Source organism: Stenella coeruleoalba (genome assembly GCF_951394435.1).
Source record: "Stenella coeruleoalba genome assembly, chromosome: 2".
Taxonomy (NCBI): Eukaryota; Metazoa; Chordata; class Mammalia; order Artiodactyla; family Delphinidae; genus Stenella; species Stenella coeruleoalba.
In genome coordinates this window covers 169,741,499-169,754,005 of record NC_137147.1, presented here as the reverse complement: position 1 = coordinate 169,754,005, position 12,507 = coordinate 169,741,499, and the positions used below count along the sequence as shown (strand labels likewise).

The 12,507-nt window shown below is 42.2% G+C and overlaps 1 protein-coding gene across 25 annotated transcripts in view; it reads left to right on the top strand.

Moving 5' to 3' along the window:
- PIP4K2A (phosphatidylinositol-5-phosphate 4-kinase type 2 alpha) overlaps positions 1–12,507 on the top strand; it is a 485,936-nt gene that overhangs the window by 463,000 nt on the left and 10,429 nt on the right. For all 25 annotated transcript variants that reach the window (XM_079913303.1, XM_079913297.1, XM_079913300.1 and 22 more), the window contains one exon: positions 9,171–9,284. In XM_079913303.1, coding sequence (XP_079769429.1) covers positions 9,171–9,284 — 114 coding nt within the window. The remainder of the gene's footprint in view (positions 1–9,170; positions 9,285–12,507) is intronic.

Below are 12,507 nucleotides of genomic sequence, written 5' to 3'. Positions count from 1 at the left end.
CTGTCGATTTCCTCTTTTATAGCTGTTAGCAGTTGCCATATATATTGAGGTGCTCCTATGTTGGGTGCATGTATAATTGTTATGTCTCCTCTCGGATTGATCCCTTGATCATTATGTAGTGTCCTTCCTTGTCTCTTGTAACATTAAAATCTATTTTATCTGATATGAGTATTGCTACTCCAGCTTTCTTTTCATTTCCATTTGCATGGAATATCTTTTTCCCTCCCCTCACTTTCAGTCTGTATGTGTCCCTAGGTCTTAAGTGGGTCTCTTGTGGACAGCATATATATGGGTCTTGATTTTGTATCCAGTCAGCAAGCCTGTGTCTTTTGGTTGGAGCATTTAATCCATTCACGTTTAAGGTAATTATTGATATGTATGTTCCTATGCCCATTTTCTTAATTGTTTTGGGTTTGTTTTTGTAGGTCCTTTTCTTCTCTTGTGTTTCCCACTTAGAGAAGTTCCTTTAGCATTTCTTGTAGAGCTGGTTTGGTGGTGCTGAATTCTCTTAGCTTTTGCTTGTCTGTACAGCTTTTGATTTCTCCATCGAATGTGAATGAGATCCTTGCCAGGTAGAGTAATCTTGGTTGTAGGTTCTTCCCATTCATCACTTTAAACAGATCATGCCACTCCCTTCTGGCCTGTAGAGTTTCTGCTAAAAATCAGCTATTTACCTTATGGGAGTTCCCTAACCTTATGGGAGTTCCCTTGTATGTTATTTGTCATTTTTCCCTTGCTGCTTTCAATAATTTTCTTTGTCTTTAGTTTTTGTCAATTTCATTACTATGTGTCTTGGTGTGTTTCTCCTGGGTTTATCCTGCCTGGGACTCTCTGTGCTTCCTGGACTTTGGTGGCTATTTCCCTTCCCATGTTAGGGAAGTTTTCAACTATAATCTCTTCAGATATTTTCTTGGGTCCTTTCTCTCGCTCTTCTCCTTCTGGGACCCCTATAATTTGAATGTTTGTGCATGTGATGTTGCCCAGAGGTCTCTTAGGCTGTCATTTCTTTTCATTCTTTTTTTTTTACTCTGTTCGCAGTAATGAATTCCACCCTCTGTCTTCCAGGTCACTTATCCATTCTTCTGCCTCAGTTATTCTGCTATTGATTCCTTCTAGTGTATTTTTCATTTCAGTTATTGTATTGTTCATCTCTGTTTGTTCTTTAATTCTTCTAGGTGTTTGTTCTTTAATTCTTCTAGGTGTTTGTTCTTTAATTCTTCTAGGTCTTTGTTAAACGTTTCTTGCATCTCCTCAATCTTTGCCTCCATTCTTTTTCTGAGTCCTGGATCATCTTCACTGTCAGTCTGAATTCTTTTTCTGGAAGGTTGCCTATCTCCACTTAATTTAGTTGTTTTTCTGGGGTTTTATCGTGTTCCTTCATTTGGTACAAAGTCCTCTGCCTTTTCGTTTGTCTTACCTTTCTGTGAATGTGGTTTTCCTTCCACAGCCTGCAAAACTGTAGTTCTTCTTGCTTCTGCTGTCTGCCCTCTGGTGGATGAGGCTGTCTAAGAGGCTTGTGCAAGCTTCCTGTTGGGAGGGACTGGTGGTGGGTAGAGCTGGATGTTGCTCTGGTGGGCAGAGCTCAGTAAAACTTTAATCCACTTGTCTGCTGATGGGTGGGGCTGGGTTCCCTCCCTGTTGGTTGTTTGGCCTGAGGCCACCCAGCACTGGAGACTGCCCGGCTCTTTGGTGGGGCTAATGGTGGTCTCTGGGAAGGCTCACACCAAGAAGTACTTCCCAGAACTTCTACTGCCAGTGTCCTTGTCCCCATGGTGAGCCACAGCCACCCCCCACCTCTGCAGGAGACCCTCCAACAGTAGCAGGTAGGTCTGGTTTGGCCTCTTTTGGGGTCACTGCTCCTTCCCCCTGGGTCCTGATGCGCACCCTACTTTGTGTGTGCCCTCCAAGAGTGGAGTCTCTGTTTCTCCCAGTCCTTTTGAAGTCCTGCAATCAAATCCCACTAGCCTTCAAAGTCTGATTCTCTAGGAATTCCTCCTCCTGTTGCCGGACCCCCAGGTTGGGAAGCCTGATGTGGGGCTCAGAACCTTCACTCCAGTGGGTGGACTTCTGTGGTAAAAGTGTTCTCCAGTTTGTGAGTCACCCATCCAGCAGTTACGGGATTTGATTTTATTGTGATTGCGCCCCTCCTCCAGTCTCATTGTAGCTTCTCCATTGTCTTTGGATGTGGGGTATCTTTTTTGGTGAGTTCCAGTGTCTTCCTGTCGATGATTGTTCATCAGTTCCAGACTCTGATTTTTATGAAGTTACTTTGGCAAGCCTGATGAAAAGGGGCTTATACTTTCTTTGCAAGTTTATTTTTATTCAGGTGAGCTTGGACTAACAAGTAAATCAGGAACATAATAAGCAGTCCCTAACTTGAGACAATAGTTAGTACATGTTTTTTATGTTGTGCGTTCAGCTCTGAGTGTCATAATATGGCCCATCAAAGGGACACCAGGCAGCAATCTTAGATGTCGAAGGTTACAATTAGACTTTTTAAAAACAGGTTGTCCAATGAGCACATTGAGGAAAAGTTCGTTTCTTTGTGAAATACAAGTCCTGTAATCACGGAGCGCTATGCTATGCGTTATCCTTTGCATTGAAACCTTCTGGGGCCAGAATCCTGTTTGCATTAAACACTCGAGTGTGACAGAAGTACATTCCATCTTTCTGTTAAGGTTTCCATGCTCAAACGTGACTCTGTATTATGTAAATTTTGGCTCTGTGCATTTTTAAGTACATGTATTTTTTTCTTTTTCCTGTTAGTGGCAATTTAATAGACTCTTTGTAAAAGTTAATTGTATAATGATGTTAAATGCAGTACATTGTAGTTTGAATTCTGTATTTAAAGTTTATGGCTGTAAATACAGATTTTAAATATTTGATTTAAAAATTTTTGAGTCATCCAAAAGACATTTTAGTGACATTAAAGATCTAATTAAGATTTCCATGTAATTTCTGGCTTTACTAACTCTTAACACGTTCAGTATTACTAAACTCCATGCAAATGACAGCAATCACGCACCAGGTCACAGAACCCAATGAAATAATTAGATATTACAAACAGGTTAACTTCTTTTCGAAACAGAAGATTTAAATCCTTTTGATAAGCATTATCTTTTGTTTTCAGAGAATGTGCAAAATTTAGTAATTTAAAATTTTAAAGTTTATAAAAAGTGCTAAATATTTTTATATTAGAAGGGAAGTTCTAATGCCTTGTCTTTTTAAAAAACCTCCTGTCTACCGTTCTAACGGGAGGAAGCAGAGCCCCGTGCTTCCTTTGCCCTCCTGGAATCTAATTTTCCCTCTGGCCACTGCATTTACGCCTGGGTCTTTGCCGAGCTGGCCACAGAGGCACAGTTCTAAAAACGAAAGCTCTGGACTTTGTAGCTCTTCGTTCTGAACATTTTTCCTTTTTTAATCTCAAACCCCTAGCCAAATCTCTCCTTAGAGATCATTTATATCTTTTATTGAACCCGAGGGAATCCTTATATTCAGAAGCATTTATACATTTAGAATACTATCCACACATTGGTTATCTTCAAGCCCTGATGCAGTTGTGTGTATACCTCAACTCTCATGTCCACTTGTGTTTTAGTTGCACATAAAGCATCTTTGACCATGACTGACACTGTTAATAGTGTGTTTCTTACTATTGAAGAATATGGACTTGCCAAGCGGCAGCCTATATAATACTGTGCCTTAAAAGAAACTAAAAACTGGAAATTCCCTGGGGGTCCAGTGGTTAGGACTCAGCGCTTTCACTGCATGGGCCCAGGTTCGATTCCTGGTTAAGGAACTAAGATCCCACAAGCCACGTAGCGCAGCCAAAAAAACCCCCAAGAAACAAAAGACTTTTCACCCAATAGTGTAGTTACAAAAAGCAGGGGAGGGAATGTTTATAATGAAACAATTTTCTTTTTACAGCTCATACCAAGTGAAGTGTTCCCAAGGAGCTTGTTACTTTCTAGTTTTGGGGTTGTTTTCTGGCTACTGGGATTCCAACTAGTGAATTTTTGCTTTAGGTCAGCAAAATCACATTCACTAAATTACCCACTATTATCACCTACTTGCTGAGAAAAACTAAACACGTGAAAAATTAAGGTAAAACAAAAGTCAGCAAACTTCTCTCTTTGGCCATAGATATCGAAGTATTTTATTCCATAGTAATAAAATACACTTTATTACTCTAAAAATTTAACTTACCCAATTATTATAAAGCAACATTTTATTCTCACTTGGGTTTCAGTGAGGTTTTCTGGCTAGGGAGAGCTTTTGCGGTGACGAGAGGTCTTTCTGACCAAGAGAATTCACAGTCAAGGTTTGGACAGCAGGCAGGGTAGGGGCTTATGCCAATGTAGCCTCTAGTGCACCTTGTCTGATACAGTGAAGTGAAATAACCTTGCACTCGTGTGTGCTAGGTGTGTGTGCAACAAGGAAAGTATCTTTAGAACTTAAAGGCCGTGTGTAGAAAAGTCGTGAGGTTTGTGCCTAATAATAAAACCTGAAAACAGGCAATTTTAAACATGGCTTGGGTTACTGATACCCCAAATTTAAAGAGCCTACTTCTTTTAGAAAATCAGGAAGGCTAGAAGACGATGGGCAAGTCTGTATTCTTTAGTAGTTCGAAACACTATGTAACAGTATTGGTCACGGTCAAAGCTAATGTGTAACTAAGACGCAAACTAATATCTAGTGAGTTCTCATTGCCAAGCACTGTCATTTCATTCACACGCTAACCCTATTGGATAGGTATTATTAATATTCCACTATATAAGATGAGGAAACTGAGGTTTGGACAGATTGAGCAGCTGGGTCTAAACACCTCAACTATTATAAAAGTGTTAAATGTGCTTTAAAAATATGCAACTTTAAAAAAAACCTTGCTCTGAATTTATCAGAGATGAACTTTTCTCTAGATACACACGCCATACTTGAGAATATGACCAGCAAATAACAAGAATATTTATATATAACTCTCTACATGGCAAGCAGGGCCCTAAGCTTTTTAGGTGTATGAATGGGTATAGTCCTCACAGCAGTGTGGTTTGCTAACCCCCTTTTAAAGATGAGGAAGCCAAGTCACAGAGAGGTTAAGTAACTTACTCTAAGTCACACAGCTAATAACTGGAGCAGCTGAGATACAACCCTGGCGGCCTGGGTCCAGTCTGTGCTCAGAAGCTCATGCTTCAGTGTCCCAAGTAGCAATCTGGGCCATACTGAATCTACGTGGGGTCTGGCATCCCCCAGCATTGAAAGTGCCAGGGATATTCACTCTGCCAATTTTATCCACACAACAAAATAAGGATAGCTCGGTTGCTTATGCCTTTAGCTGTGTTTGTACATTGACATATCACATTAGTAGAGATGAATGCCATTTTGAGTCCAACCCACCCTAGTCCAATCACTTCCTGCAAAAGGAACTAGCCTTAGACTTGGGCTGTGCTGGCCTTGGTCCTGGGTTTGGTTGTACGCAGCCTCACTCCCCTGGCCAGGCTGGACAGACTGGGGAGGGCCGTGTAGGAAGAGCAGGCCCATCGCATGCCTCAGCCTCCTCGGTGCTGCCCCCCAGTAGGTACCACGTGAGGTACTGCAATTCCCCATCACATTTGGAGGCTGCCAGTCTACGTGAAACTGGCCAGGAAAACTTAATTCAGAGCTAATAAGTGAAGACTCCACCTACGACCACTTCAGAAAGGTGGCTGACCGCTGGCTGGAGGCCGGCGTCCGAGTCCACAGTTCAGAAGTGTTTCTGAGCTGATGTCTTCAGCCCTGGTGTCTTCCTCTGCCCTCTGGCTGGTATCTGCATTGAGCTAGAAAGGGTATGAAAGATGCCCATTAAAGGAACCAGACCCAGTGACTTTGACGCTTTCAAAACTCCCCGCTAAGTGCAAGTAATTCAGTGTCACAAAACAAAGGGTGGGACCGGTTGCTGCCCACGATTATTTCTGTGCTGCTCTGCAGACATCACCTTTGTGGGCAGTGCCACACCGAGAGTTTATGATGTTCATTAATTCATAGCAAAACGGTTGCCCTCAAAAAAAAAAAAAAAAAGGTGTGTCTTTAGTATAAATACTGCTCATTATCAGAGGGATATATTGACATTTTTAAGAAGCCAGGCAACAAGGTTTTCTTGAGGGTGCATTACTGTCAGGTGACTTCATCCTCGTCATTCAGTTTTTAGTAGAAAAAGTTCATCTCTGTTTTTAAACATCTTCTATGCAGCATTACTGAATGCTCACGGCAGTGACGACACTAACCACTTGCCTCACTATTTAAATGTCACAGGGGTTTTGGTCGAATCCTCAGTCACTCAGCTAAAGGTCGAGTTGCACTAAGAGTCAGGCAGCCCGGGTCCGCATCTCAGCGCAGGAACCGGCTTACCAGCTCCACTTACCAGGCTGTGAGACCTTAGCTGTGTTGTCTCACTTAACCCAGTTTCCCTGTTGGTAAAGTGTGGATAGTAAGAGTTAAGGTTGTTTCGAAGAGTAAATGAGATAATGCACTTAAATAAATAGATGCCTGTCAAGGGCTTAGCAGGGTCTCCCCCTTCTACACATATGCAAACGGCCTGGAGGGGCTCCAGAAACTGGCCCCTGGCAAGTAAGGGGTGGATGGAGGGTGGGAACCTCAGGATTCATGTCTCCAAAACCCTGTGCTCCTAAAGCCTCTGCCATCCTGCTGACACCGGGGGGTGGGCGTTGGTGGACCAGTGCTGGGTTCCTCTGGCAGCTGCCCTAAGGACCGGCCTGCACCTCTTGAGCCTTTCAATACGCCCTTAAGTCTTTTAACCAATCTGGTTGCCCTTTTTTGAATTTGATCCAATCTAACTTCAACCCTAGTGCCTGCGAAATCCACAAGTAAGCCTAGTAATAAAGTACAGGGTGTCCAGAGTGTTATGAGGTAGGATTACACTCTCCCTGTCACATGAGGTAATGCTGCTGGGGTGACCCTGAAATGGCATTCATCTGCATTAATGAGACTGCTATCACCAGCACGGGTCGCTTACCGCTGTCTGCAGCCTGTCATCCCTGCCTTCAGGTTTCTCGCGCCCACGCACCCACGCACAAAAACCCCTCTCCCCTGCTCTGCTTGCACATATAAAATAAGTTGCAGAGTTCAGGCAGCTCTTAATCCTCAATGCCCCCAACCACACACCACCGTCCCCTAAACAGACAAATGCCCGAGCTGTCCAATGCTTGGAGAATCATGACCCTCTCCATCTCCTGTGTTTGTGCATAAATCTGGCTTCAGCGCTTTCTAAAGCACCCCAGTTTTGTACCTTTGACAAAGCTGCTCCGCTGGCCTCTGAGTTCGTTAAACTTCAGATCCTTGCATTTCATTCACTGTGAAACTATGTTTCAGTTCTAGGAAAAGAACGTCAGGTCTGTGTGCTTGACTCAAACATTTAACATTAACACGCCATCTTCACATTCAGGGTTTTCTTTCACATTTTACATTTTTAAATTGATTAATGATGAATTTACAGAGTTAGTCTACCAGGCCCCTCCCTAGTTGTTGTGTAGAATGGCACTGCATCTCATTTCCCCAGACTCTGACTCGGCAATGAAATATTTGAAAGTAGACCTGTCTCTCCCTAAGAACCGTATTCTTTATCTATAGGCCTTACAAACTCATGCTGCCTTGTTTTCTTACCTACTTGCTTTGGTGTGTCTCATACAAGATTACAAACTCCTTTAGAATAGAAATGTTGACATATTCATTTTTATATTCCTATACGTGACATTCAGTAACCGCTTATTGAATGGGATCTTTGGATTTCTGAGCTTTGCTATACCTGCTTTGTAAGGATAATTATTTTGGCAATAGTTATATCGAATTCGAAACTCACAAAACTGCATTTTCTCAAAGTTAAAATGAGTAGCAAAGCTAATTTAGAATTTCATAATATACATGCGTGTGTGTGTGTGTGTGTGTGTGTGTACAGATAGATGTGAGTAGTCTACATACATGTGTGTGTACCTTACAGAAAGAAAGGAAAAAGTGAGCAGTTTAGGGATTTGGATGGTGGTTCAGTAGACAGATGTACCCAGTGAGCTTTTAATCACTCTGAATGAGGGGGAGGTAGTGTGGAGACCAGGAAGGACAGTATGTTCTTTCCTTTTTTTTTCCCTCCCCATTTAGTTCACACTATGGAAAGGAGGCATTCATTAGTATACTAAGAAAGGCAATGTATTATGTTGGATTCCTTTCAACTGGAAGACATAAGCAGGAGTGGTTATTTCTTATAAGGTCAGCCCAAACGTGTGGGGAGGGGTTTTGAACTCTCCCAGAATGCAGGTTGCACGAAGTTGAATAACCCACACTATTTTAAAGCTATAGGCCTCTATTATCTTATATGCTGCAGTACAAGCTGATTTTTTGGTTTGTTCTCTTTGCCTGTGACCCATGTTTTGATAATCATGCATTACTTTGTGTTGCTCAGCCTAAGCATAGCTTAGTTGCCAGCTCACTACCCTCTCGTTTATTTTTAAAGGGTAGAACTTCTCATCTTAATATGCTTTACTCTAGAAAACATTTTCCTTCGATATTGCCCAGATGCAAACAAAGTTTCCTTCTTGGAGCGGTGTGCAGGAAGGCTTAGAAGGGCAGATCGCTAACCTCTGGCTGCATATCCTCCCTGACTCAGAAATTAGATAGGATTATGGGTGGTGCTTTTCTGAGCAAGACAACATGTTATTTGTAACATGAACCCAGCAAAGGCTATCCCAAAAGTGTGTGTGTTGTCAGGGACGGGTGGAGTTGGGTTATACCAGTAAGAAAATTGAGGGTTCCTGACAATTCCAAGGGTATGAATTCTATACCTAGGAGACTTCTTGTGAATCTTCTTTAAGAAAGTGAATCTAAGAAAGCAGTCAGGTTTGTTCATATGAAAACCATGAAATCTGTTACAAAAGCCTCATAATATTGGAGTACACCTGACCCTCCATTCCTAGTGGAAATGCTTCCAGTGGTCATAGCTCACTGGTGCCCCCTTGCGGCACTCAAGCTACCTCACATGTCGTTGCCTTGGGTAAGACCTCTGCGGTGAACAGGGCAGATTCAGCTTCCAAGAGTGGAAACTTAACCTCCAGGATTGGAGGGCATACATGTCTTTTAGATTTTAGTCAAGCTTCTTTCTTATTCTTCTTCTTTTTTTTTTTTTTTAGGCCAAAGAACTGCCAACTTTAAAGGATAATGATTTCATTAACGAGGGTCAAAAGATTTATATTGATGACAATAACAAAAAGGTATTCCTGGAAAAACTGAAGAAGGATGTTGAGGTAAGAAAAAGAAACTCAGCATAAGGGACGGCCCATTGTATGAATGTCAGCAGTCCCGGGTTTTCAGGAGCTCTTAAAACCGTCTATTTAAATCGGCAACCGAGGCAAAAACATATGTTGTACATTATCCAAAGCAGATATAAACAGGTATATCTCATATGTGATCTGGTTTAAAAGAGAAGTGTGCCAATTCAGCACCTCCCCCCTTTAGAGGACAAACAAAAGCAAGCACGCGGCGTCTTCTGGTCTCCCCTCCCTCCGGTACCCGTCTTCTCTGTTGGGTAGGGGGGTAGACTGACTGCCCACGGCAGCCAGGGCTGGGGCCGAGGGGACTGAGGGCATTCTGTCAAAGAGCACAGCGTGTCGACAAGTGGATAGTAACCACCTGAATTTGGGGATTTCTCCATCTGAACCACATCTTGGTGTTGCAAAACCCAGCCTCAGTTGCTTAGTGCTTCATATTTGCGCCAGCCTCTGTGGAGTTAGTGACGTTGGGCCCATCAAGACAGCCTTGCCACAGCATGGGAATGGCACAAAGGCAGTTTAGGACACCAGGGTCATGCGGGATGTTGTGAGAAATAAAATACTATGTGGAAATGGGCTTTGAGTCTGTAATGGAGCTCTCTTTGTAAATGCTGTTTTACGAATTAAAAATACACCTTTCCCTGTCTTCCATTTATTGTAATGGCATTGCAGTTCTCCCACCGAACTTCCTTATATATAATTCTTCTAGAAATAAATTCAGGAAAAACGTTCTTTTCTTGAAGTTTGTTAGGTTACAAAACAGTGCAAGGAGAGTTCTAATTTAAACAGTTACTAAGCTATGTTTTTCTTAGCTGTTACTTTTTTTTTTTTTTTTGCGGTACGCGGGCCTCTTACTGTTGTGGCCTCTCCCGTTGCGGAGCACAGGCTCCGGACGCGCAGGCTCAGCGGCCATGGCTCACGGGCCCAGCCGCTCCGCGACATGTGGGATCTTCCCGGACCGGGGCACGTACTCGTGTCCCCTGCATCGGCAGGCGGACTCCCAACCACTGCGCCACCAGGGAAGCCCTCTTAGCTGTTACTTTTGTTCATGTGTGTGCAGTTTTTGTTTTGGTTTTTTTTAACTTTGAAGTACAGTTCTCCACATACCAGTACAGATCTGCTCCTCAGAGAGGCTTTGTGGAAAGATTTTCCTGTGTCATTAAAAACAAAATGACTTGGGAGTTCCCTGGCGGTCCAGTGGTTAGGACTCGGTTCTTTCACTGCCGGGGCCCAGGTTCCATCCCTGGTCAGGGAAGTAAGACGCCACCCCCCGGCAAGCCCAGCCACATGGCCAAAAAAAAAAGAACCCAAACAAAATGACAAAATGACTTGGGCCGAAGAACACATGTCATGGGTTAGATTATATCCCCCATGAGGGTAGAAGCAGTTTTATAATTTTCTTTTTAATCTTCTAACATCTTTCATTGCAAGACATGCAGACTGACCAAATTAGTTCATGATTATTTTTAGGTTATAAATTATTTTAAGAAATTTTTTTGCACTTTAACCTACATCATGTATATGCTTTGATTAGAACCTAGATATTGGTTATTTATGAAGGATACAAGTGTCTTTTTTTTTTTAAAGTTTTTCTCCAGTTTCTCATTATTAAGCATTTATTTTTCCTCAGTTGTCAGTGGTTTTTATTAAAATGCATATTAGCTAAGTATTTCCCTTTTACTTTGGGGTCAACTTGCTCTGATAACAAAGTGACATAGGTAGACATGCTCTTTGAGAATTTTATTCATTATTCTGCAAGTCTTTGATCCCAAGAATCATATTGTTTTAGCAATTATGGTAAACAGGCCTTAGGGTTATCTGATCTGCTAGAAAGATGGTTTTCATCTTTTCTGTCGGCTGTATATTACTATGCTATTTAGACCCCACAAATAATGTAACTGAAGCCGTTCAAATTTACAGTTGAATTACACAAGGATTCTCTTCGCCCTTTCATTGTCTCTAACAGTGTCTTGATTAGAGGATTTGGATAATTTTAACCCCATCCATGGCTCTCGCACTTAGCTGTTTTGTTGAACTGGAGGCAGGGCATAAGGCGTTCTTTCATTTTAATAAATTCTCAATGGTCGGTAAGTGTCTAGTTTTGAAATTCATGCAGAAGCATTATTAAATTTTTAAGCAGGTAATTATGGTGAAGTAGCTTGACATCTGATCTTGATAATGAGACTAGAATGTAATCTCGTTTCATTTTTCCATCAGGCCCATGCTTTCTAATTTAGCTGGCCGGCCTGTTTAAGTCCAGGATTTGGGGGTTGGGGGTTGACTCAATGCTTTAAGTAAAAGATGAGTTTACTACAGCTCAGTAAATATTTTTGTAGGAAAATTAGAACCTAGGGGCTTTTTTCTGCGTTTGAAATTCTGTTCTATTCATATGCCGCTCAAAGTACTTTAGTTCTGATAGCTTTACACATGAGTATATGTGAACCCTTTTCTCCAGAAGAAAGCACTCTACGGAGAGTGAGAAGTCACTTTTGCCCTCTGACCCGCTTCTTGTCCGCTCTGACCAGGGCCCACGCTTATCTCTCGTCGGCTCACACTGGGATCCAAATTTCACACAATGCAAAACTGTGCTTTGTGTCCTGTGGCATCCGCCCCATCATAGGCCATCTCATCCCTCACGTCTTGGGTCGGCGGTAGGGAGGGGGCACTGCGGGTAGCAGGATGGTTGGCGGCCAACACTTACAGAGCGTGTAGAGCGTAAGTCCTTCCTGTGCAGTCATTCTCTCCCTTCATTCTTCTAACTCCTTGAGGCTGAGTGCTGTTATCCCAATTTATGGATGAGAAAACTGAGCCCAGAGACACTATGTAATTTGCTCAAAGACACACAGCTACTAAATTCAGACTGGGATTTGAGGCCACTGGCAGCCACACTCCTAAACTGCTGATATAACATGCAGATGTTATAGATGAGACTGTTTTCAGATAAAGTACTCCAAGAGAGGATTATTACGGCTTTCAACAAGCGATTAAATATAACCGAAATAGGGATGGTTGGAATTTTAATCCTGCATCACAGATGTGTTGGGAGGTGGTGATTCAGCAGAACAAGTGTGTTAATAAACTTAGTAAAAAGTAAATTCAAATCTGTTGTAAAGAAGTTTTTTTTAAATTTTATTGTAGTTGATTTAGTGTTGTTTGTGAATTTCTGTACAGCAAAGTGACTCAGTTATACATATTCTTT